The following is a 23,740-nucleotide window of genomic DNA, read 5'->3' on the forward strand; positions in this document are numbered from 1 at the left end:
TACCACCTTAAGTCATGACAGTAAACAAGTCATGACATTTTCCCAGCATGTAAACTGGCCCAATGACCAGTTTTTCCTTAATTGAACAAGTTATTTGCTTAATTGATCAATAACTTTCATGTGTTCCCAGTCTTTAGAAATTAGCGATTTAGGGTGACCTACAAAACTTACTGGATAGGGGCTCTCCAGGACCGTGTTTGGGCAGCACTGACTTAGAGCAATGAATAGGCTATTATTATTATTATTAATTTCTTAGCAGACGCTCTTATCCAAGGCAATTTACAATTGTTACAAGATATCACATTATTTGTTTTACATACAATTACCCATTTATACAGTTGGGTTTTTACTGGAGCAATCTAGGTAAAGTACCTTGCTCGAGGGTCCCCCCCCCCCCACCTGGGATTGAACCCACGATCCTCCGGTCAAGAGTCCAGAGCCCTAACCACTACTCCACACTACTGCCCATACTCCACACTACTGCCCAGGCAACAAACCTGATTTCTGTTTTCCAACCAGTAAGCAGCCTAGCCTGTTCAGTCGAGTTAACAATGCAATTTAATGTATGCGTTACAAATAATGAAATACTTAAATGACCGAATTATTGGATAATTAAACAAGTTTTTTTATTATTACTATTGGCTTAAATACATGTTCTGAAACGCAGAAATGATGCTAGGAAATGATACCGTTATGACACATCTCATTCTCCGTCTGGTCTGAGGCATGTGGCAATTATGATGCTGGTAAGGCTCAATTAATGACACAGTACAGATTTATGAATCAGATGAATAATATGCTAATGAAAAAATTGGTCTCCTAAGAGCACGTTATTCTAACGTCGCGATGAGTGTTGTTTTTTGACATTTAAATTGCTTTTATGAATCACGTGATGAAATACTGTCATGTTAAACACTATTACTGGCACGATAAAGGAGACACTAAGTTTTATGCATATGGACCATCATGTTTTTAAATAAAAATACATGTGTGCTGTAACATGTGTTTCTTTCAAAACTGCACATTTGAAACCTATGTAGCCAATGGAAGTGCAAAAGGTGGAAGATTAATGGATTTATTTTTTTAGCTGCAATTACTTAATTATCTTGATGTGTAGAGCCAAGATGTTAAAACCTGGAGGTATGTTAGGCATGTTTTTAAATTGAGTTTCTTTTTAACAGTTTATGTCTGTGCCACTATATCTCAGTATGTTACAAGTCTTGGCCCTTTCCACAATGTTGTTCCCTTCAAAATATTTCAGGTTCCCTCAAAGCAATTTTCTTTATTGAGCGCGTGAATGCTATAGCAACAGTCAAAATATTTGGAAACGGACTGGTGCTTTGGTGATGTCATATTTTTCTTGGGCGACAAACTTCTGTGCTAAAAAAAGGCTTTGTTTATAAAAATGACATTTCTAAAAAAAAAAAGAAATTCACTTTCCTGTCAAAAATAACGAAGTGTTTATGAAGAAGGAGAAGCGGTTTTTTGTGCAGTATTCTGTTTTGAAGTTATAAACAGTTCCAAATTGAGGCCTAGTTTTAAAGAAATTGAGGCCTAGTTTTATTTACTCAACCTCAGGAAAGCCCAACAACAACAACAGGAGCTGTGATACCAGCCGAAAACATTTCATATGTACATCAACGGGAGCTGTGATACCAGCCCAAAACATTTCATAGTCCAACAACAGGAGCTGTGATACCAGCCCAAAACATTTCATACGTCCAACAACAGGAGCTGTGATACCAGCCCAAAACATTTCATATGTACATCAATGGGAGCTGTGATACCAGCCCAAAACATTTCATAGTCCAACAACAGGAGCTGTGATACCAGCCCAAAACATTTCATATGTACATCAACAGGAGCTGTGATACCAGCCCAAAACATTTCATATGTACATCAACAGGAGCTGTGATACCAGCCCAAAACATTTCATATGTACATCAACAGGAGCTGTGATACCAGCCCAAAACATTTCATAGTCCAACAACAGGAGCTGTGATACCAGCCCAAAACATTTCATATGTACATCAACAGGAGCTGTGATACCAGCCCAAAACATTTCATACGTCCAACAACAGTTCCAGAAAAAGCCAGATAAAGATGTTCTACAGTAGCTGCAAAAAAGGGTTGCAAATATTAACTAAAATAAAGATGTGTTTTAAAAATGTTACCCAAACACAACTGCAGACACTTCAAGTGACCCTCATTTCGCGGGTCAGGCCCGCTTTTCGTACTCCAAATCTTGAAACCTGCATTTGCGTTTTAAAACCCGCAAGAATACGTAAAGCTTTGTATAGAAACTTACAACTGTGTACATCGCGTGTATTTTTTGTGCAGCTCTTGTAGGTGATTGGCTGCTTCCCCATGTAGTAAAATAAGCTCTGATACAAACCCACTAAGACATGGTCGCTCTGCAGCTAACCAATAAGAAATCAGGAACCAACAGGAACAAAGCTGCATTTAATCCAGCTGAAGCAGAGAGATTTTAATCACAACTCCCTACAGCTCAGCGGTTACATATTTGAAAGGGGTCAGGGGAGTACGAGGGTCGCTGAGCGGCTATGTTACGTTGTGTTTTAAATAAACGAAGTAGAAGAAAGTCAAAGTAATAGCGGTTTCTGATTTCCTGCACAGCGCAGCATTTAGAAAGACGAGGAGAAGGGACAAGGACTCCAAAGTGTGTGCAGCAGCAGACCAGGTTAACAGCAGGGACAGAAAAATATCATTTTACTTGATGAAAAGATTCAGTGAGAAAAACAAATATGAAATATTGGCAAATTTAGAAAGAAGGAAAAGAGAAAATGCTGTAGGTGATGATAATGAGAAAATATCTGGGCAATTAACCCCCAAAAAAGCACTCGCATTACAAAGCCATAGCCAAAGTCATACCCATGCATTACACTGGAGAAGGATGGTCCATTTAATGCTAAATGTACTGTATGGGACAAAAAATTAATATGCTCCCCAGGGTGAGGGAGATGTGAAAAGGCACATTTAAAGCATAAAAATGCATCCCAGTAACGGTAGCATCATTCCCAAACTGATGGATATGGAGTTGAGTGCGTCAGGCACAGCCCAAACCATTTTTGATGAAGTAGATAGTCTTCAAGAGCATGACATCCCATGGAAAAATGGTTTCGCTTTGAGCGTCGATGCTGGAGTAAATGTTGGGAAGCATAATTCCCCAAGTGTCAAAATGAAAAACAAAAATCCAGACTTTGTCCTTGGCTGGCAGTACCAGATGAGTCACAATACTGCAACAGCAGCTTGTAAAGCATTTAGCAGTCTCTCCTCGTTTGATGTGGAGGATTTCTGTCTGCCGATACTTGGATGGAAGTGTATAACGAGCACTCTGATTTTTGTGGGGCAGAATTGAAGAGAATTCTTAAGCATGTCCGCACCAGGTGGCTGAGTTTGGAAAAAGTGCTGGACAGAATTTTACAAATGTGTGAGGCTTCAAACAGGGGTGTCAAACTCCAGTCTTGGGGTGGGGGCAGGGTCTTCTGGTTTTCATTCCAACTTTAAACTCACAATTAACATCACTGATTTCATTTTTTGTTCAATTGGACATATTTAATATTATTCAGGGTCTTTTACAGTTGGTGATTTTAAAAAATACTCACGGTACACTGCCTGTGAAACATTTTGAGGCTTAGAGAGAAGTGTTAAATGTGTCCAATTAATCAGATAATTAGTCCAATTGAGTAATTTAGAGCTCGGGATGGAACGAAAGCCAGAAGACACTGCGGCCCTCCAGGAACGGAGTTTGACACGCCTGCTCCAATCACAGCCACCTAAAGAATCAGACAAGACAAACTGAAGCCCCATGCATACACACACTGTACAGTGCTACCAAGCAGCTTGCACAAGTATTGTTAGGGATATTTGTGCCCCTTTCAGTTATTGATGCCAGCGTAGACCTACAGGATGTTGACTACCACAGTGAACAGAAAAGCAATGATGAAATATGGGTTGGCATCATAACCAAGCAAAAAGCTTCAAGCTCTTGCACCCAAGGGAGCTGAGAAAAGAAAGTCCTGCTCCAGTGAGATAAGGTTTTACTGCACTGCAGTTAACTGTCTCTTCCAAAAATTACCATGGGATGACCTGGTACTTAAGCATGCCGAAGTCTTTGATTTTTGAAAAGTCTGTAACGTTCTCTTCCCTAGAACACTTCATGGAACGATTCCCAAATGCTCTATTTTGGGTATAAGTGGAGCTGCTGATGCTGAAAGCCGCTATGATGAATTCACACAGTATCAGTTCATGCAAGATCTTGATGAGGACAGAATGAATCCGCCCAAGACAATGAAATCCACTCCCACTCCTGAACTTCTTAAGAAAGGCAAGCAATACACCTGGGAATCCAATGAGTATCATTACGGGAGTGCATTTCATGTCTAGGTGAATTCAGATTTTTTTTTTTTTGTTGAGAAAAAGACCCACCTTTTATAAATTGGCAAGAGAGCTCTTTATTGCTGACTTTTAAAACGGGAGTCTGAGTTAGCCCCAGTTGGGATATTTTTAACTTTTCATTCTAAGGGTCATTTGAAAGAGCAACCTATTCCCATATGGTGTTGAAATACCGCAGTCATCAGAATGTATTCTGTCACGACTGAATCAGAAAATGACTCCTTTGTGAGTTTGGACTGAACGGCCGCTTCTTCTTCCTTGGTGAGAGGATCAGAATCTGGGGGAGTGGTGTCTGTCTGTCTGACTGACCATCTGTTGGTATGTCACTGTAACAGGGGATGTGTTACATGTGCGGGTCGTCACTGAATAATAATGAGTCCGACGCAGAGCAGTGGGTGTTGACATGCTGCACAGGTGCGCAGATTTATAACAGCCCTAGTGTCAGACTTAATAAAGAAAACACAACAAAACTACCTAAAAATAAAAGTTTGCCGCACAAGGCGAGCGCTAGTCTCACGAAAAGAGACGTCCCGCTCCAGGAACCTATTACACTACGAAACCGTCTCTATACTGTTTGGGAGCAACGTGCCCTAAACTAACCTGCTGTTGCTCCCAAAGTCCCGGCCTCCCAGCGACTCTGGATCTTTGCGACTGCCCGTCTTGCAGTTGAAGGGCTCCGTACAGTTATCCTGCGGAGTGGACTCTCTCCTCCTCGATGTAAATGAAGCGCTCCTCTGTGTAGCACGGCAGTGCAGTCGCCTCGAGCCGTGGCGCAGACGCTTCTTGAGCTGCTCGCAGCCTCCCCGGCCACGCCCCCCAGCCTATCCGGACCTCCCGATGAGCTCAGTGCCGGGTGAGCCTACCTGCTCAATTGGTTGCCCAGCAACGCATCTCCTGTTCCGCGTCCCAGCTGCACACATCTGCACAAAAACCAGCGACACGTTCCTCCCTGTCACGGTCACACTTATTCATGTCTAGGGAACTGCTTATCCAAAAGTTGTGAAACTTGCCAAGGACACCCTGGTAACGCTTTACTTTCGGTATCCATTGTAAGTGATTATAAACCCCCTGAGTGTTTAAGGCTGCATGTTTTCTCCTGACTGTTTCAGAGCACCAATGAAGCCGTGTTTGGCCTGGAGTTCAACCCTGCAGACAGCGGGAACATCATCACCTGTGGAAAGTCCCATGTGTTCTTCTGGACCTGGAGTGGGGGCGCTCTGACCAAGAAGCAGGGCATCTTTGGGGTGAGGAGCCAGAGATTGTAGAAACAGATCACATGTGCGTCCTTTGAAACTGCAAAGCTGCAGCTGGGGCCAAACGTTTTACAGCTGTTTGCTTCACAGTTGTGTATCATTTTCATGACATTCTCTTATTTCATAAAAATAGGAGTTATTAGGACCTTCAACTCCAAACCTAATATTTGAATCAACAACACATCTCACAAGTAGAATGGCACGCCAAAATGTTCTCCTTTTTCTAGGAAAGCAGCACAGCTGGGGATGGAGAGTTTGTTGCTGGATTACTTCACTCACTAAATACCTTGGTATCCCTGAATAGATAATTGTCTCCTCTTTAAATATATGCTAAGGATTTTAATGAGCAATCCGCCTCACAAGTTCAGCGGGAAGCTAAATATAATTCATGTAACAATGCTAAGTGACTGGGTGGAACATGTGTTCTCTATTTAGTGCAGTGCTGTCCTGAGCCGGAAAACTATTTCGGTTTCAGTTTTGTAGAATTACTAGGTGTTTTAGCTCTTAAAAAAAATAAAAAAAATAAGACTTAATTAAAGACTGGAGTAAACGCTTTGAAAATATGGCCCTTAGTTTCCTGAATGTCTTTGAGGGTTACATTAGACACTCCAAGTTACGAACACCAAACTTTCGAGGTGATCGCTCTAGCGAACACCCCACTTTCAGCCGGGAGTGTGCAATCACTCACCCATGCGTGCAATGCACAGATAGGCACTCCTGCAAGAGAGGCGTGCTTGTCAAGGAGAAGCAACATTACTGTGCCAAAAAATGTATCCAGACAGAGGTGAGGCAGATTTCAAAGCAAGTACGGGCAATTTTACTAGAAACATTTTAGTTTTAAAACAAATCCGAGGTTTTTTTTTTTTCAACCCAAAGGAGGTATTTTGTTTAAAGTCAAATAAAAACAAGCACTACATTAATTAACACTTGTTTTCCTGGACGTTCAAATTTTTGTTCCAGTTTTAATGGGAACTTAAATTGCCCCATTTCTAGTACTGTTTTAATAGACTCATAACACTGAGTGTTGCATGACTGTGCTGTATCCTTGTATTATTCTCCAGATTGAGGGTGTAGATAGCTGGTGTGCACATTCATTACAAAACTCATTTTCAGAGTTCAGACATTTCAGAACTTCCGAACAGCCTGCATTCCCAAGGGGTTCGGAGCTCCGAGGTTCTCCAGTAGTGAGGTTTGAAGTCTTCCTGCTCTCTCAGAAATACAGGAAGCCCAAGTTCATCCAGTGCTTCGTGTTTAATGGGAACGGAGATGTGCTGACAGGAGACTCGGAGGGCAATATCCTGACCTGGGGCAAAAGTGCAGCGGACATCAAGACACTGGGTAAAGGGGCCAAAGGTACGAGTCTACACATGTAACATGGAGCCAATGTATATATCTTGATACACTGTAAACCACTGGATTTCAAAATGAAATTATGTATATATAATTATTTCATTTTGAAATACATTGGTTTACAGTGTATCAATCCCTTGTTTAGAAAGATACAGGGTATTAATGCTTGTGACAGGGTAGCAGTCTGCAGTGTGGGTGCATGCATTCGCTGCTGAGTGACAGGCAGGAGAGCGAGACGGAGGTTGAAGTTGATACGCACCCCGCAGGCGAACAGGATTTATTTACATATCAACACATTGAACAGCTCACGTGACACTACCGCGGGTGTCAGGGTCCAATACAAATCCACTATGTATCGAGGGCCGTGATATAGCGAGAGACCCATAGAAAAACAAATAGGCTGATAACAAATACTGTCCAACCACTCCCTCGTTTTATCAGGAGCGTCAGGGTCCAATATAAGTCCTCTATGCAACCCACTTTTTCTCATTTTTTGTATAATTTTCGTATAGTCTAGTTTAACAATAAACGTCAGCTGTTGTGAATCGTTCACAATTTTACATCTTTAAAAATCTGTGTTAAACTTGGTCCCACAGAAACCTATCAGATCGTGAGGCAGACCAAGGCTCACGAGGGCAGTATCTTTACCCTGTGCCTCCTGCAGGGCGGCGCTCTGCTGAGTGGGGGGGGGAAGGATCGCAAGGTGGTGCGCTGGAGTGCAGACCTAGCCCCTGAGATAGAGGTGGAGGTAAGCAGGGCTTCAAAGCATTTTCTTATTAGCTTGATTAACATTATTACCAGGCTGTGCCCATACTCAGATACGCCAAGCAATTCCCTTTAACATTATACGCCCTTATCCAGGGACACTTACCATTGTTACAAAGTATCACAGTACAAAGTATTGCATTATAAAATATCACATTACAGAATATCATGATAGAGGTAAGAGCAGCTATGAAAGTACAATAAGATACAATTCAAGTAAAGAATACAGTAAATTATAAGCAAGAGCGAGTCTGACTAAGAGCAGTTGAAACATGTAGCAAATATTTGCATATATGAGTAACTGATAGTAAGTATGATAAATGGATGAGAATGATTTCAAATAAGAGCAATTACAAAAAACCTGAGTGATTACCTATAAGAGTAAAATCAAATACAGGATACAGTAAGTAGTTATAGCTAGGAGCAGTAGTTGAATACAGCGAGGTATGGAGCAGTTCAGTGCAAGTACAAGCTGATACAAGTACTGGTACAACTGGGTGCCATATAGTCCAGTATAGTGGAGAGTTGTTAGGTTTACAGATGCTGTCTGAAGAGGTGTGTCTTGAGGAGGCGCTGGAAGGTGGTCAGGGACTGAGCGGTCCTGATATCCTTGGGTAGGTCGTTCCACCACTGAGGGGCGAGGGTGGAGTATGAATTACCTGCGATTCCTTTCTGTCATTTTCAATCTGCACGTTATTAAGCACCAATCAATGATAATAAGCAGGTAGCGTGAATTGATATAAATGATCCAATACCTAATCTATTAAAACCTCTCATGATTTAATCTAATTTTTCTTTCCTTTGTTTTATCAGTTTGCTATGTGAATTTTCTTCAGATTTTCTAATAACACTTCACTAAGACCCGGCTCTCCTGAGGACTGTCCAGTAATTCTGCAGTTTCAGAGACTCGTATTCAACGCTTGTGTCTGACTTAACTTTCCCTCATTCAAGAGCCAACATTTAAATTGTGCCAATAAGCCTGTGACTTAATTGAATGATTGGAAAATGAAAAGAAAATGGATTGTATGTCAAATGGATGAAAGACTCCTGTCCGCTGATCTGGTTGTTTTAAACCGGCAGATTCCTGAGCAGTTTGGAGCGGTGCGTACCATTGCTGAGGTGAAGGGGGAGGAGCTGCTGATTGGTACGACCCGGAATGCTATTCTCAGGGGTAGTTTTTCGGATGGATTTGTCCCAATTGTTCAGGTAAGCCTGTTAAATGTGTACTCAGAAGAGTCTGGAAGTCCTCCATTATCTGACAGACATTGGACTATCGGTAACTTCAGAGGTGTGGTTGTTCAAATCCCTGTAGCCTGGGCATTTGAAGGAGAGGCTTCATTCAGGGGAGCTGTGAGACCTGGTGCAGGGCTAGTTTTAATATTACTGTGGTCTAGGTGAAGTAGACCAACGATTTGACTAACCAGTACACACGGATGAAGGCACAAGCTTTCCCCCCCTGTTTAGACTGCGCTTGTAGATCTCTTGATCCACCCCTCCTGCTCTGCACTGGACTTGCCTGACCTCAGCACCATGTTACTGGATCCTCAGCTAATGCACTGTCCTTGCACTATTGCACTGCTAACATGTCACTGTAGGTATAACTTGCCGTCATCCTAATTTACTGCATCGTAGTTCATATTGTATTATATTAGTATTGCACTTACTGTAAACCTATAGTGTATTTTTAAATAATAAGCTTGCATTGTAACCCTGTACTGCCCCGTGAGTAATAATATTAATAATTAGTGTGGTTTTCTGGCGTGGGTCTCTTGTAGGGTCACGTGGATGAGCTGTGGGGTCTGGCGACCCACCCCTTCGATAACGTCTTCCTGAGCTGCGGGCATGACAAGCAGGTGTGTCTGTGGAGTGGCTCCCAGCACTCCCTGGAGTGGAGCACAACACTGGAGGTAAGGCACCCCCAGGGTCTCCTCCATTCCCAGTCCACCTGCAATCCATTCTCAAAGGCCAGTCCTGCAGGTGTCTGTGGCTCTGAGGCTCCTGCTGGTTAGGGAGGTCAAATCAGCAGGACTGAGTCACCGCATTGTTCTACAGCGCCCCCTACTGGCCTACTGCTTCAATTCGTTTACTTTGTTTTATGTAAGATATACAATATACTTAATCTGCTTTTTTTTTTTACAAATTGCATTGTATTATTATCACATTATACAGATATGACCAAAGGTTTTGCACGCTCTACAGAATTAATTAATTTTGCTTCATAGAGTCGAATGAAACCTGCTGTATATTGTTAATGTATTGAATTACACACCGCTTTGTAGTTTTCCCACATACTTAACAAAAATTGACATTGACATTTCAAAATCTAACATGAAATACTGTACCACTATTATGGCTTCCAGTAGACTTTTGCGATATCATTTTGTGGTTTCTTTGATTACATGATGTTAAGTAAAAGATCTAAACTATGTTCATATTGTTTTTTGGTTTAAATGATGTCTCAATCCTGAAATTCGAGGTGATGCTAACCTTTTGGCTTTTGAAGTGCAAATCTGTGCTCCTTGTTTGTTTCCTGCAGGAGACAGGCCTGTGCGCTGACTTCCACCCCAATGGAAGAGTAGTGGGTGTGGGGCTCAATACTGGGAGGTAGGGAAGAGTCTTTATCAAATACAGTCTCTTCAGCAGAGATTGAGGGCTATTATTATTTCTTATCATTTTAACCCTGTCTGTACCCAGCTTAGAGCTTGTCTGGAGAATCCTAACTGCCAGGACTGAACAGCCTTCCCCATTCCACTCAAATCATGTGACAATATGACCTTTCAACTCTGCCAGCTCCCCTATCTACCTCCCATATATAGACACACAACCAGAACATCTCAGCCGCGCATTAAGCTGAATCAGTCTAAGTCCTTTTCTCAATAGGCTCTGTCCTTCACGCATTCCAGACTCAATGCCAAAAAATAAGAAACTGTGGAGGTGGTTGTCTGGACTGTACTGTGTTCCACCACCCCTGGTGCTTGTTGATACCTGGGTGTGGGTAATGCTGTTGCCCTTTTACTCCATTCAGACGGTTCACTAACTAACCCTTTTAGAATTCCTGGATAGATCAGTTCTCTTCAGATACACTCCGCAAGCCTTCTCCCAACAGTAGTTGTCCCCCAGTTGTTCTAGGATTGATGAACAACTAGGTGTGGGATGTGTCTTGCACATTAACCCCGCTTAGACCCACGCAGAAAGTGCGGGACACAAACAGACTGCTGTGGTAGATGATCAATTGCAAACACGATGGAATGGGGAAGGCTGTTCAGTCCTGGCAGGGTTAGAGAAACATGATAAGAACTCAATATGAGAACAACGGAACCATTCAGAGTGATTGCAAACACCAATAAATAGTAAAGGGAATGTCATAAAAAAGCAATGAAAATGGCATTTAAAGCTACTTCCTCTTTACTTCCTCTGGCAGCAGTGTGGAGTAGTGGTTAGGGCTCTGGACTCTTGACCGGAGGGTTGTGGGTTCAATCCCTGGTGGGGGACACTGCTGCTGTACCCTTGAGCAAGGTACTTTACCTAGATTGTTCCAGCAAAAACCCAACTGTATAAATGGGTAATTGTATGTAAAAAATAATGTAATTGTATGTAAAAATAATGTGATATCTTGTAACAATTGTAAGTCGCCCTGGATAAGGGCGTCTGCTTGGACCCAATAGTAAAACCATGGGGTAGACTTGCTACTGTTTCACACCAGAGCAATGTAGGGAGAGAAGGTTTACTTTACTCACTGATTTGGGTAGTTTTAGATACCAGATTAATAACTTCAGGATATACAGCAGTGTGCAACTGTATCAGAACACCTCAAGATTGGGCATTGATCTCCTTTATATACCTGCCTGCATGAAAACCTCTGGGTGGGAGGATTTCAATTTCTGCTCAGCAATTGGTGATATAGAAGCAATAGGCATTCATGTGTGAAAATGTCAGACCACTTTGTGTTTTAATTCGGCATCTTAAACAACTTCTAAAAAGTCTCCTGCATTTTACCATGTGTGGCTCTGTTTTCATTTTCTCTTACTATTTGAAATGAATTGTATGTGTGGCCTATTAAAGTCATCAATTAAATTAGACAATCTTGACCATTTCAGTTCCAGTGGTTTGATTTCATTTACACAACAAATCAAAACTACAGAAGCAATGGGGTGTTCAAATACAGAAGCAATGGGGTGTTCAAATACAGAAGCAATGGGGTGTTCTGATACAGAAGCAATGGGGTGTTCTAATACAGAAGCAATGGGGTGTTCTACTACAGAAGCAATGGGGTGTTCTAATACAGAAGCAATGGGGTGTTCTGATACAGAAGCAATGGGGTGTTGTAATACAGAAGCAATGGGGTGTTCTGATACAGAAGCAACGGGGTGTTCTGATACAGAAGCAATGGGGTGTTCTGATACAGAAGCAATGGGGTGTTCTACTACAGAAGCAATGGGGTGTTCTAATACAGAAGCAATGGGGTGTTCTAATACAGAAGCAATGGGGTGTTGTAATACAGAAGCAATGGGGTGTTCTGATACAGAAGCAATGGGGTGTTCTGATACAGAAGCAATGGGGTGTTCTACTACAGAAGCAATGGGGTGTTCTGATACAGAAGCAATGGGGTGTTCTGATACAGAAGCAATGGGGTGTTGTAATACAGAAGCAATGGGGTGTTCTGATACAGAAGCAATGGGGTGTTCTAATACAGAAGCAATGGGGTGTTCTAATACAGAAGCAATGGGGTGTTCTGATACAGAAGCAATGGGGTGTTCTGATACAGAAGCAATGGGGTGTTCTGATACAGAAGCAATGGGGTGTTCTACTACAGAAGCAATGGGGTGTTCTACTACAGAAGCAATGGGGTGTTCTAATACAGAAGCAATGGGGTGTTCTGATACAGAAGCAATGGGTTGTTGTAATACAGAAGCAATGGGGTGTTCTGATACAGAAGCAATGGGGTGTTCTGATACAGAAGCAATGGGGTGTTCTGATACAGAAGCAATGGGGTGTTCTGATACAGAAGCAATGGGGTGTTCTGATACAGAAGCAATGGGGTGTTCTGATACAGAAGCAATGGGGTGTTCTGATACAGAAGCAATGGGGTGTTCTGATACAGAAGCAATGGGGTGTTCTACTACAGAAGCAATGGGGTGTTCTACTACAGAAGCAATGGGGTGTTCTGATACAGAAGCAATGGGGTGTTCTGATACAGAAGCAATGGGGTGTTCTGATACAGAAGCAATGGGGTGTTCTGATACAGAAGCAATGGGGTGTTCTAATACAGAAGCAATGGGGTGTTCTGATACAGAAGCAATGGGGTGTTCTAATACAGAAGCAATGGGGTGTTCTGATACAGAAGCAATGGGGTGTTCTGATACAGAAGCAATGGGGTGTTCTAATACATGTGCGCACTGTTGTAAAAAATCAATGTGTGAATGAAAATACAGAACACTTAAAGGAGAACTAGCTTTTAAGGCAGTTCTGAGAATAGGAGCTATGCTGTGCAGAATACACTGTGATCTGAGGCTCTGAAACTGAGTAGCCTGTACCGTTGCCCCCTCTGCTGTCAGTACCCGGAATGGCAGTCTCAGTTTCCATGTGTGTCTTGCTGTAGGTGGGTGGTCCTGGACATTGAGACGAAGGACATTGTCTCCGACTACACTGATGGGAACGAGCAGCTTTCGGTGGTCCGATACTCTCCAGGTCAGAACCCCCACCCTCCTTATTTATTTGCAGAAGAAACTGATACTGGTTGGCTGGCTCTAGTTAGACCCCACCTAGAATACTGTGTGCAGGTCTGGTTAACTCACTACAAAAAAATACATCATTGCACTGGAGAAGGTACAGAGAAGGGCAACTAGGCTGATCCCAGGACTCAATAAGCTAGGAGGACAGGGTAAAAGAATAAAATCTCTTCAGCTGAGAGAAAAATGAGGAATCCTTGCTTCTGAAACCATTCAACTCCAGACCCGATTCCAGCTGCATACTGGTTTACATTCAGGATAGAGAGAGGGTTTGGGAGAATTGGGGAATCAATTTCTCTTACAGGGAGTTAATATCCAATTAGTTATAAAAAGGGATAGTTATGCTTCAAATGAATTTCGTTTCTGGCTGTAAAGAGGCGATTGGCTTGGGGATCGGAGGACGCCTGCTCACCTTCAGTTCTCCTGAGCTGTTGCAGGGGAGCTGCTGCGGTGATGGAGGGGAATTGGATACTCTAAATTAGGGAGAAAAAGCTATTGTTGCTGTTTGCTATTGACTTTGGATCGCGGTATCTCCACTCTGCTCAGCTGCTCAGAAATGACTCGTAAACTGAAAGTGGTGAAACCTGTTGTATATTTAACAGGGTGCATGGGGTTGCAACAAAAAACCCTAAAAGGTGTGTGAGCCCATGAAAAAACATGCCGACAAAGAGCAAGCCTGACTGTAGTTGAAACGGTAATTGACTCATAAGGAAGAACCATCATGAGGCCAGCTCTGTAACGGCTTCTCCTGTCTGTCTGTAGATGGGAGTTACCTGGCGGTGGGGTCACATGACAACTTCATTTACATCTACACCGTGGCAGAGAATGGCAGGCGCTACACGCGCTTTGGAAGATGCACGGTAAGACCTGCGCGGCAAGATTCTCCGGGCCGTCTAGAATTAGCTAGTTATTGTTGTAATCGTGTTCTAATCTTGCTTAGAGTACATTCCTGGGGAGAACACACATGTACAAAATTAGTCTCCCCTTCTACACCTGTGCAAGCTTTCCCTCTCCAGGCGACCCAGGAAGTGCAACACCAACTGAAAGCATGGCTTGCAAACGGAGATTCCTTCAACTTTGTGCAGTACTAGATAACATGTTTGTTTGTGTGTTTTTAGGGTCACTCCAGCTTCATCACACACCTTGACTGGTCTAAAGAAAGCAAATTCATCATGTCTAACTCCGGAGACTATGAGATACTCTACTGTAAGTGAAGACAGGTCTATCTATCTATCTATCTATCTGTCTATCTGTCTATCTGTCTAGTTCTTTTAAAGAAAACAAATAGCAAAAAATGTTCTTTTCTGAAGAAATATATATTTAAAGAGAATATGGAATGACTGAGCGTTCTGAATTGATCTACTACAAACTCCCAGAAGCAGCTCCCGTGTGTCGACTGTGTTCCTTCAACAGGAAGAGCAGCGCGAAAAGAGTGAGAGAGACGCTCACCAGTTTACTGTTTAGAAATGCAATGAAAAAATACCATTAAAAAATACAATCACTCGTTTACCATGATGTGCTCCTCTTTCATATTGGAGAATGTGAGGTCTACACAGTGGTGGGGATGATATCAGATCCAGGTTTATCATGATGTGCTCCTCTTTCATATTGGAGAATGTGAGATCTACACAGTGATGGGGATGATATCAGATCCAGGTTTACCATGATGTGCTCCTCTTTCATATTGGAGAATGTGAGGTCTACACAGTGATGGGGATGCAGATCAGATCCAGGTTTACCATGATGTGCTCCTCTTTCATATTGGAGAATGTGAGATCTACACAGTGGTGGGGATGATATCAGATCCAGGTTTATCATGATGTGCTCCTCTTTCATATTGGAGAATGTGAGATCTACACAGTGATGGGGATGATATCAGATCCAGGTTTACCATGATGTGCTCCTCTTTCATATTGGAGAATGTGAGGTCTACACAGTGATGGGGATGCAGATCAGATCCAGGTTTACCATGATGTGCTCCTCTTTCATATTGGAGAATGTGAGGTCTACACAGTGATGGGGATGATATCAGATCCAGGTTTACCATGATGTGCTCCTCTTTCATATTGGAGAATGTGAGATCTACACAGTGGTGGGGATGATATCAGATCCAGGTTTATCATGATGTGCTCCTCTTTCATATTGGAGAATGTGAGATCTACACAGTATGGGGATGATATCAGATCCAGGTTTACCATGATGTGCTCCTCTTTCATATTGGAGAATGTGAGGTCTACACAGTGGTGGGGATGATATCAGATCCAGGTTTACCATGATGTGCTCCTCTTTCATATTGGAGAATGTGAGGTCTACACAGTGATGGGGATGCAGATCAGATCCAGGTTTACCATGATGTGCTCCTCTTTCATATTGGAGAATGTGAGGTCTACACAGTGATGGGGATGCAGATCAGATCCAGGTTTACCATGATGTGCTCCTCTTTCATATTGGAGAATGTGAGGTCTACACAGTGATGGGGATGAGATCAGATCCAGGTTTACCATGATGTGCTCCTCTTTCATATTGGAGAATGTGAGGTCTACACAGTGATGGGGATGATATCAGATCCAGGTTTACCATGATGTGCTCCTCTTTCATATTGGAGAATGTGAGGTCTACACAGTGATGGGGATGATATCAGATCCAGGTTTACCATGATGTGCTCCTCTTTCATATCGGAGAATGTGAGGTCTACACAGTGATGGGGATGATATCAGATCCAGGTTTACCATGATGTGCTCCTCTTTCATATTGGAGAATGTGAGGTCTACACAGTGATGGGGATGCAGATCAGATCCAGGTTTACCATGATGTGCGCCTCTTTCATATTGGAGAATGTGAGGTCTACACAGTGATGAGGATGCATATCAGATCCAGGTTTACCATGATGTGCTCCTCTTTCATATCGGAGAATGTGAGATCTACACAGTGATGGGGATGATATCAGATCCAGGTTTACCATGATGTGCTCCTCTTTCATATTGGAGAATGTGAGGTCTACACAGTGATGGGGATGCAGATCAGATCCAGGTTTATCATGATGTGCTCCTCTTTCATATTGGAGAATGTGAGGTCTACACAGTGATGGGGATGATATCAGATCCAGGTTTACCATGATGTGCTCCTCTTTCATATTGGAGAATGTGAGGTCTACACAGTGATGGGGATGATATCAGATCCAGGTTTACCATGATGTGCTCCTCTTTCATATTGGAGAATGTGAGATCAACACAGTGATGGGGATGATATCAGATCCACGTTTACCATGATGTGCTCCTCTTTCATATTATTTATGCTTTGCCATGCTTTCACTGTGCTTCATAATGCTTGTCTATGCTTTCCCATACCTCTCTGTGCTTTACAGTGCTTCCCTGTGCTTTACCAGAGCTATCTGTGCTTCACAATGCTTGCCTATGCTGTCCGGTCCCTCTCAGTGCTTCACAGTGCTTGTCTATGGTTTGTCATACTTTCAGTGTGCTTTATAATGCTTGTCTATGCTTTCCCATACCTCTCTGTGGTTTGCCATGCTTTCCCTGTGCTTTCACACTTTGCTGTGGGATAGTGTTATAAGCAGGGTAACGAAGGAGCTGTGGGATAGTGTTATAAGCAGGGTAACGAAGGAGCTGTGGGTTAGTGTTATAAGCAGGGTAACGAAGGAGCTGTGGGATAGTGTTATAAGCAGGGTAACGAAGGAGCGGTGGGATAGTGTTATAAGCAGGGTAACAAAGGAGCGGTGGGATAGTGTTATAAGCAGGGTAACGAAGGAGCTGTGGCTCACGGCTCTGCTCTCTCGTGTTCAGGGGACGTGAAGGGGGGCTGCAAGCTGCTGAGGAATCGTTTCGACAGTAAGGATCGCGAGTGGGCCTCCTACACCTGTGTACTGGGATTCCACGTCATTGGTGAGTACTGGAGCCACGTTTCCACAGCTTTCACCATGAGAAATCACTTTCAACAGGAGCTCATTTTCAGGTTTACATACCTTTGTTTAAGGGAAAGTGTGTTTGAAAACATACAGTGGAGGCACTTACAGGCTTTGGATGTCATGGCAACTACACTCATTTATTTCTATTTAAATCTATTCATGTGATTGTGATGTCATTCACCACATACTGGAGTTGATGATGTAATGATCTAATATTCCTTTCTATTTAAACCTTCAGACATCCTGGTACTGAGTTTATGTATCCATTTGTTTTCTTTTAGTTTTCTTTATTGTACATTATTCTAATTATATTTTTTCTAAAACTACGAATTTTAGGTCATTCGTGTTCTGCTCGTTCTTTGTAAAGTGCTGAACCACTGGTTCATTTTGTATTTCTTGTGTTTGATAGGTGATTCTGTATGCATTTGTATAATGTTATACCTGTCTCTCCTGTATATTTAATTAATATACCATAAACAAGGTTGCTAGTTTTTCATGAGGGATTTTTTAAGCTTGAGTACTTTTTCTTTCTCTTTTTGTGATTAAGTTTATCTTTACGAATGTATCTGCATACCTTACAAGTGCTCTTACAGGTTTGAATGTCCTGTAATGTGTCTGCGATCCGTTTCATGTCTGCTATGTACCAAAATGTCAGCTAAATTTGCATCCCTTCTAAAAGCCACAATCGGCACTTTCGGAAATATTTTTTAATATTTATAATTATGAAGTATACGTGAATGCTTCCAAACTATTTTTGAAATGTTGGGTAATAATTTAGAATATGTAATTATTAATTATTATATTCAAGTGGTTCATTTCTATTGAGTTTGTGAACTTTTCTCAATAATCTGTTCTTTTATATCCTCTTTTTTAAAGATTTATTTTTAATTCCTTTCTCTTTTTTATAAAATCACTTTTTAGTTTGTATTTTTTTTTTTACATAAATATATCTACTGAATATAAAGTCATGGATTTTCTTGGTGATAATCAGTATTTAACATGCTTGAGATGGGATGCATTTTGGGTGAAAATCAGTAAATGCACTTACAGATTTTATAAACCAATTGCATTTTTGCAGAGAGATAAGCAAAGCATCATGATAATAATTGCCCAAGCTCATCCCACACTTGCTCAATCTGGGGACTCTGGCCATAGAAGTAGTCTCTGTCATGCTTCTCAAATCATTCCCAGTTCTGGTACGGTGGATCTCTTGGAAGCATCGTTGGGTTAGATCCACAATGATATTAAACTGTTGGTTAAGCTTCCAAAAAGGGTCCCAGGGTGTAGCAGGAGATCTTGCCCCGCACCAGGTCCTAATAAGGAGTGCAGGCGGTGTAGTATAGACCCTGAGATTGAAGAGCTCGTGTTTCTGTTGTTTCAGGGGTGTGGTTGGAGGGCTCAGATGGCACGGATATCAACGCCCTGTGTCGCTCACACAATGAGCGAGTGGTGGCAGTCGCAGATGATTTCTGTAAAGTTCATCTCTTCCAGTACCCCTGTCCCAAACCAAAGGTGAGTGAGTCCGCTCTCCCTCCAGCACTGGGATACACACAGCACATTGAAATCATGTCAGGTGAAAATAGCAACAAGCAACATTAGAAGTGATTCTTACTAGCTTTGTATTATTGGGCCCTATTCACCAAAAATATTTACGAATGAGAGAGGGCCCATCCTGGCTCGTCCGGTTCCCAGAACTGTACCCCATATCAGGTTGGGCCTCCGTTTGCCCTGATCACAGCCTTGACGTGGCGTAGACTCCTCAAGGTGTTGGAAGGTGTCTTGAGGGAATCCATTCAGTATTTAATATTTCAAGCTATTGATGCAGAGATCTGTCCCACTATGCTGGGTTTCCTGGTTGATCCCAAAGCGTAAACGATCCCAGTGATTCAGCCTCTACATCATGGCTAGGCAACCCATTCCATCCCAGCACCACTCTCTGTGTGATGGAGCGTCTCCTTCCCTCTGTCCTTAGTCTGTCTCAGGAGAGAGTCTTAATTTCCACTAGTCTTGGTTTCTGAGCTGCGCTTACAGTATTGACTACAATAGGAAGCAAATCTAGCTGTTTTTCTGTACAGCTGTGGCCAAAAGTTTTGAATCAACTGTAATTTTAGGATTGAGATGTGATTAAAAAAAACAAAAAAACTATGTGAACATAATTTAGATATTTTATTTAACATTGTGTAATCAAAGAAACTACAACATGATATCGCAAAATTCTACCGGAAGCCATAATAGTAGTACAGTATTTCATGTTAGATTTTGAAATGTCACATTTTTCAGTTTTTGTCAGTATATGGAAAACTACGAAGTGGTATGCAATTCAATATCTTAACATAACATTATTCAGCAGGTTTCATTAGACTTTATGAAGCAAAATGAATTCTATAGGGGGATGCAAAACTTTTGTCCATAGCTGTGTGTTAGCAATAAAGCTGTGTATAGGAGTGATGGGACTGGCAGTGTGTGTGGGGGCTGTGTCCGCGATCAGGTCTGTGTGTGAATCTGTTGCTTTGTGTCCCTCACAGGCCCCCAGCCACAGGTACGACGGTCATGGTAGTCATGTGACCAACGTTCGTTTCACGCACAACGACAGCCACCTGATCTCAATGGGAGGCAAGGACACCAGTATCCTGCAGTGGAGAGTGGTGAGAGTGGGGCTTGACCGGAGCAGATCAGTGTCCTCCGCTTCCACCAGCTCTGTGGAGACAGGGAGCTGCGGCTGAGAGAGAGAGAGAGAGAGAGACACCTAGAGCACAGGAGGGGAACTGCAGCTGAACACTGGAGAAGAAGATCCCCATTCAAAACTGCTTGAATGGGTTTTTTTTTTTCAGGCTGTCAAAAGATTTTAAAGGGGATTTTAATAGAACGTTTTTACGCTGTTGGGATGGATTGGTGATTTCTAATGACCAGAACGAAAGAAGGAAAGTGAATCAAAGAAATTACTTGATTACAAAATGTGTAAATCTGAGCGAACATGCCTTCATGACAGAGGGGTACAGTCCTTAAAAAAGCACAGCAAAGTGTAATAAAGCACAGAGAAAGCGTGGTAAAGCATAGGTAAGCATTGTAAAGCACAGAGAGGTCTGATAAAGCATAGGGAAGCATTGTAAAGCACAGAGAGGTATGGTAAAGCATAGGGAAGCATTGTAAAGCACAGAGAGGTCTGGTAAAGCATAGGTAAGCATTGTAAAGCACAGAGAGGTATGGTAAAGCATAGGTAAGCATTGTAAAGCACAGAGAGGTCTGGTAAAGCATAGGGAAGCATTGCAAAGCACAGAGAGGTGTGGTAAAGCATATTTAGAAACATGCAGACCATGGTAAGCTATTACAGGTCAGATGTACTGTGGTAAACTTTTCTAAGGGAGTGCTCTAACTCTGTAGCTTGGTTGCCTTGCTTGGGTTCTGCTGTGCTGTGCTGTGCTGCATTCTCAAGCAGCACAGCGTTTTCATGACTATGCACAGTGTGACACTGAGACATTGCAGTTACACTTTCCAATGTATTAAAAACTCAACATTGCAGCTTCAATCCATTCTGGCTATACAGTTGGGCTAATCGCCTTTTAAATGGGGCCAGTTAGATTTTTGAAAAGCATTTTTTTTTTTCTTCAGATTTTGCCCTTAATGTGACACAAAGCAATTGCAGTAAAACTTATATAAAAAAAGAAAAAATGAAATAAAAAAATAAGGTACTGATTTGAATCTATTCTGGTTACTGAATAAGGACTCAAATTTCTTAAAAACTGAACCGACAAACTATCACAATGTGAGGCAACATTTCTAACAGTTTTTGGAAACCAGTACTGATATATTGATATAATACTAGCTCTGTTATATAAGAGATCTGGAAATGTACATTATATTTTTAACACCTTTTAAAGCAAACCTGTGTTTTCATTTTAACATGATACCCGATACTTTGTAAATCCTCCTGTTTTATGGTGTTTGCAATCGTTCTGTGTGGTTCTGAGTTCTGCTGCTCTCATATAGAGCTCTTATCATGTTTCTATAAATCTGCCTGTACCCGTACCTTTGAGCTTGTCTGGAGAATCCTAACTGCCAGGACTGAACAGCCTTCCTCATTCCATTCAAATCATGTGAGAGCGTGACCTTTCAACTTTATCAGCCCGCCTACTCTCTGTCAGTATAAATGTAGACTGGAAGGGGCTGACAAAGTTGCTAGGTCATTGTGTCGCATGGTTCAAGTGGAATAAGGAAGTCTATTCAGTCCTGATTCTTTAGACAAGCTGTTTAGTTGCCTGCCAGACATGTGTAATACAGGCTAGATCAGCCAAAATATACCAGGATGCATCAGTACCATCTTGAGCAGTGCATTGCCAGCGTAACTAAAGGAAACGTGTTTCCAAGTTAGCATATAATTAGATAGCACTGGCTTGACTTTAATATAGACGTGTTGGCTGTAGCATCTATGGCTAGCAGCTTGAAGAGCAGCTCCAGGAGTCATAGTCAAAGTACCTCGACACGGTGCTTGAGTAACGGCAATAGGAATCATTCAGAGTGCTTTGCAGACACCATACAACACGGAAACTCTTACATGTTGTATAAAATAAAAAAAAGATTTTTTAAAGCATAGCATCTTGAGATTTTAAATGAACTTTTTTTTTTAATGGATTAAATTACCCTCCCGCTTGTATATATGTATATTTTTTGTACAATGACAATTACTATGGGATTTAGCAAGCTTTACTATTAATAAAATATGATTTACAGATAAATGCTTCAGAATGTAGTGTTTGTAAACCTGGAAGCAATTGCAGCTAACAAAATAGTTCATAAAAGTCCTTCACCATGCAGATCCCTTTGGTATACAGCTCTCCAAACTCTTATTCTAGCAATTACACATTTTCCTTTTAAAACATGTCATCTGGTACTGCATAGGCTGAAGAAATCTCTGAAAGCGATTATTTCTGTACTTCATTGGTCAGCTGGATGGTTGTCCCCACCCCTTCACTGGCTCCTTTCCTGTCAATAACCAATCAGCTGCTTCCTCTGTTGACTGACATGTTTTCAGCCAGTAACATGACCCAGAAGGCACTGCTGAGGTGAAATGACCCAGGAAGTGCAAACAGATACCCCAAGAATAAGACAGAAACTGAGAACTTCTTAACCAAAAGTTTGGCCAGATGATACGTTTTAAAATGAAAAAACATGAGTGCTGTAACATGGGTTTCCTTTGAAACGGCGCACTAGAGCCCTGTGTAGCTAAAGGGATTATTTTGTGAGCTACAGTTAGTTTAATGGTATTGTAAGCTTTCACAGTTGTAGAAAGTAACACCAGTTTCCAGTGTAAGGTTTATGAATTCAGGTAAACGTGGAATTAACTACTGTTACGCTACCAGGATGAGACCAGACGATGCTTCACATTTTAACAAGGTTTATCATTTATTAGATCCCCAATACCCACATTGCATTCCACATTGAACACTATTGTTTAGATGCAATACATGCCTCTAGTATTAACAAAGCTAGGCAACTGATTACCTGAACACCTGGGGCCAGTTTTTTCAAAAACTTTAGTAATTGGATTTCCACGTTTTGATCAGGATTATATTGTGGAACTGGGTTTTCCAAAACCTCGAAATGCGATTGAGATTAGTGTGATCCGGATTTCGGTTTTGGTAATCCGATCGCACTTTTAATCGCGATCAATTGTTGCAATTGGGTTTTTCAGAATTTAAAGTGGAGATCAGGATCACTTTGATCCAAAATACCAGGATTATTGTGATCCTACTGCGGAGGTGGATTTAGTTTTTAAATGATCATCGAATCTATATATTTTTTTAAATTTTCATAGCAAACACACACTATATGTCCAAATAGAGTGTTATAATATAAATTTACATATTTAGTTTTGTATCCATGCAAGCAAAAAGGAAAACATGTATTCAGTGGTATAGCTTTAATAAAAAAAGCATACGCATAAGCCTCCTTAAAGCTCGTCTGAGAGATGCTGGACTCCTGACCGACGATAAAGAAGTCTAAAAACACATATCCTTTTTTCAAAAGTTTTATTTTTATTCAATTTAGACTTAGTTATTTAATTTCTGTTAAGTAGGCATAAGTAACCATTATGTGCATGCGTTATATGTGCACTAACATTTAAAGTGATTTAGAGTGCTTAAAAAAAGAATATAAAACAAAATAAATAAAGATGTGTATTAATCATTACTACAATCTTATTTATTTTGTTAAATTAGGTTATATCATAAATAAGACCTCTTTTTATATATATATATATATATATATATATATATATATATATATATATATATATATATATATATGAA

The 23,740-nt window shown here is 41.5% G+C and overlaps 1 protein-coding gene and 1 long non-coding RNA gene across 3 annotated transcripts in view; both read left to right on the forward strand.

Moving 5' to 3' along the window:
• Window positions 1–22,028, forward strand: part of LOC131722702 (echinoderm microtubule-associated protein-like 3) — a 59,225-nt gene extending 37,197 nt beyond the window's left edge. For both annotated transcript variants that reach the window (XM_059015659.1, XM_059015660.1), the window contains 12 exons: window positions 5,526–5,660; window positions 6,884–7,022; window positions 7,616–7,767; window positions 8,865–8,990; window positions 9,560–9,691; window positions 10,321–10,388; window positions 13,384–13,472; window positions 14,276–14,373; window positions 14,632–14,719; window positions 17,314–17,412; window positions 18,817–18,947; window positions 19,961–22,028. In XM_059015659.1, the coding sequence (XP_058871642.1) occupies window positions 5,526–5,660; window positions 6,884–7,022; window positions 7,616–7,767; window positions 8,865–8,990; window positions 9,560–9,691; window positions 10,321–10,388; window positions 13,384–13,472; window positions 14,276–14,373; window positions 14,632–14,719; window positions 17,314–17,412; window positions 18,817–18,947; window positions 19,961–20,158 (1,455 nt within the window). In that variant the 3' untranslated portion in view covers window positions 20,159–22,028. The remainder of the gene's footprint in view (window positions 1–5,525; window positions 5,661–6,883; window positions 7,023–7,615; window positions 7,768–8,864; window positions 8,991–9,559; window positions 9,692–10,320; window positions 10,389–13,383; window positions 13,473–14,275; window positions 14,374–14,631; window positions 14,720–17,313; window positions 17,413–18,816; window positions 18,948–19,960) is intronic.
• On the forward strand, window positions 14,730–16,299 carry LOC117967855 (uncharacterized). Its single transcript, XR_009320005.1, has 2 exons — window positions 14,730–15,017; window positions 15,170–16,299. It is a non-coding gene; the product is annotated as an uncharacterized LOC117967855 (long non-coding RNA).
• Window positions 22,029–23,740: the final 1,712 nt, after the last annotated feature.

Source organism: Acipenser ruthenus, chromosome 51 (assembly GCF_902713425.1).
Source record: "Acipenser ruthenus chromosome 51, fAciRut3.2 maternal haplotype, whole genome shotgun sequence".
In the NCBI taxonomy this organism is placed as follows: Eukaryota; Metazoa; Chordata; class Actinopteri; order Acipenseriformes; family Acipenseridae; genus Acipenser; species Acipenser ruthenus.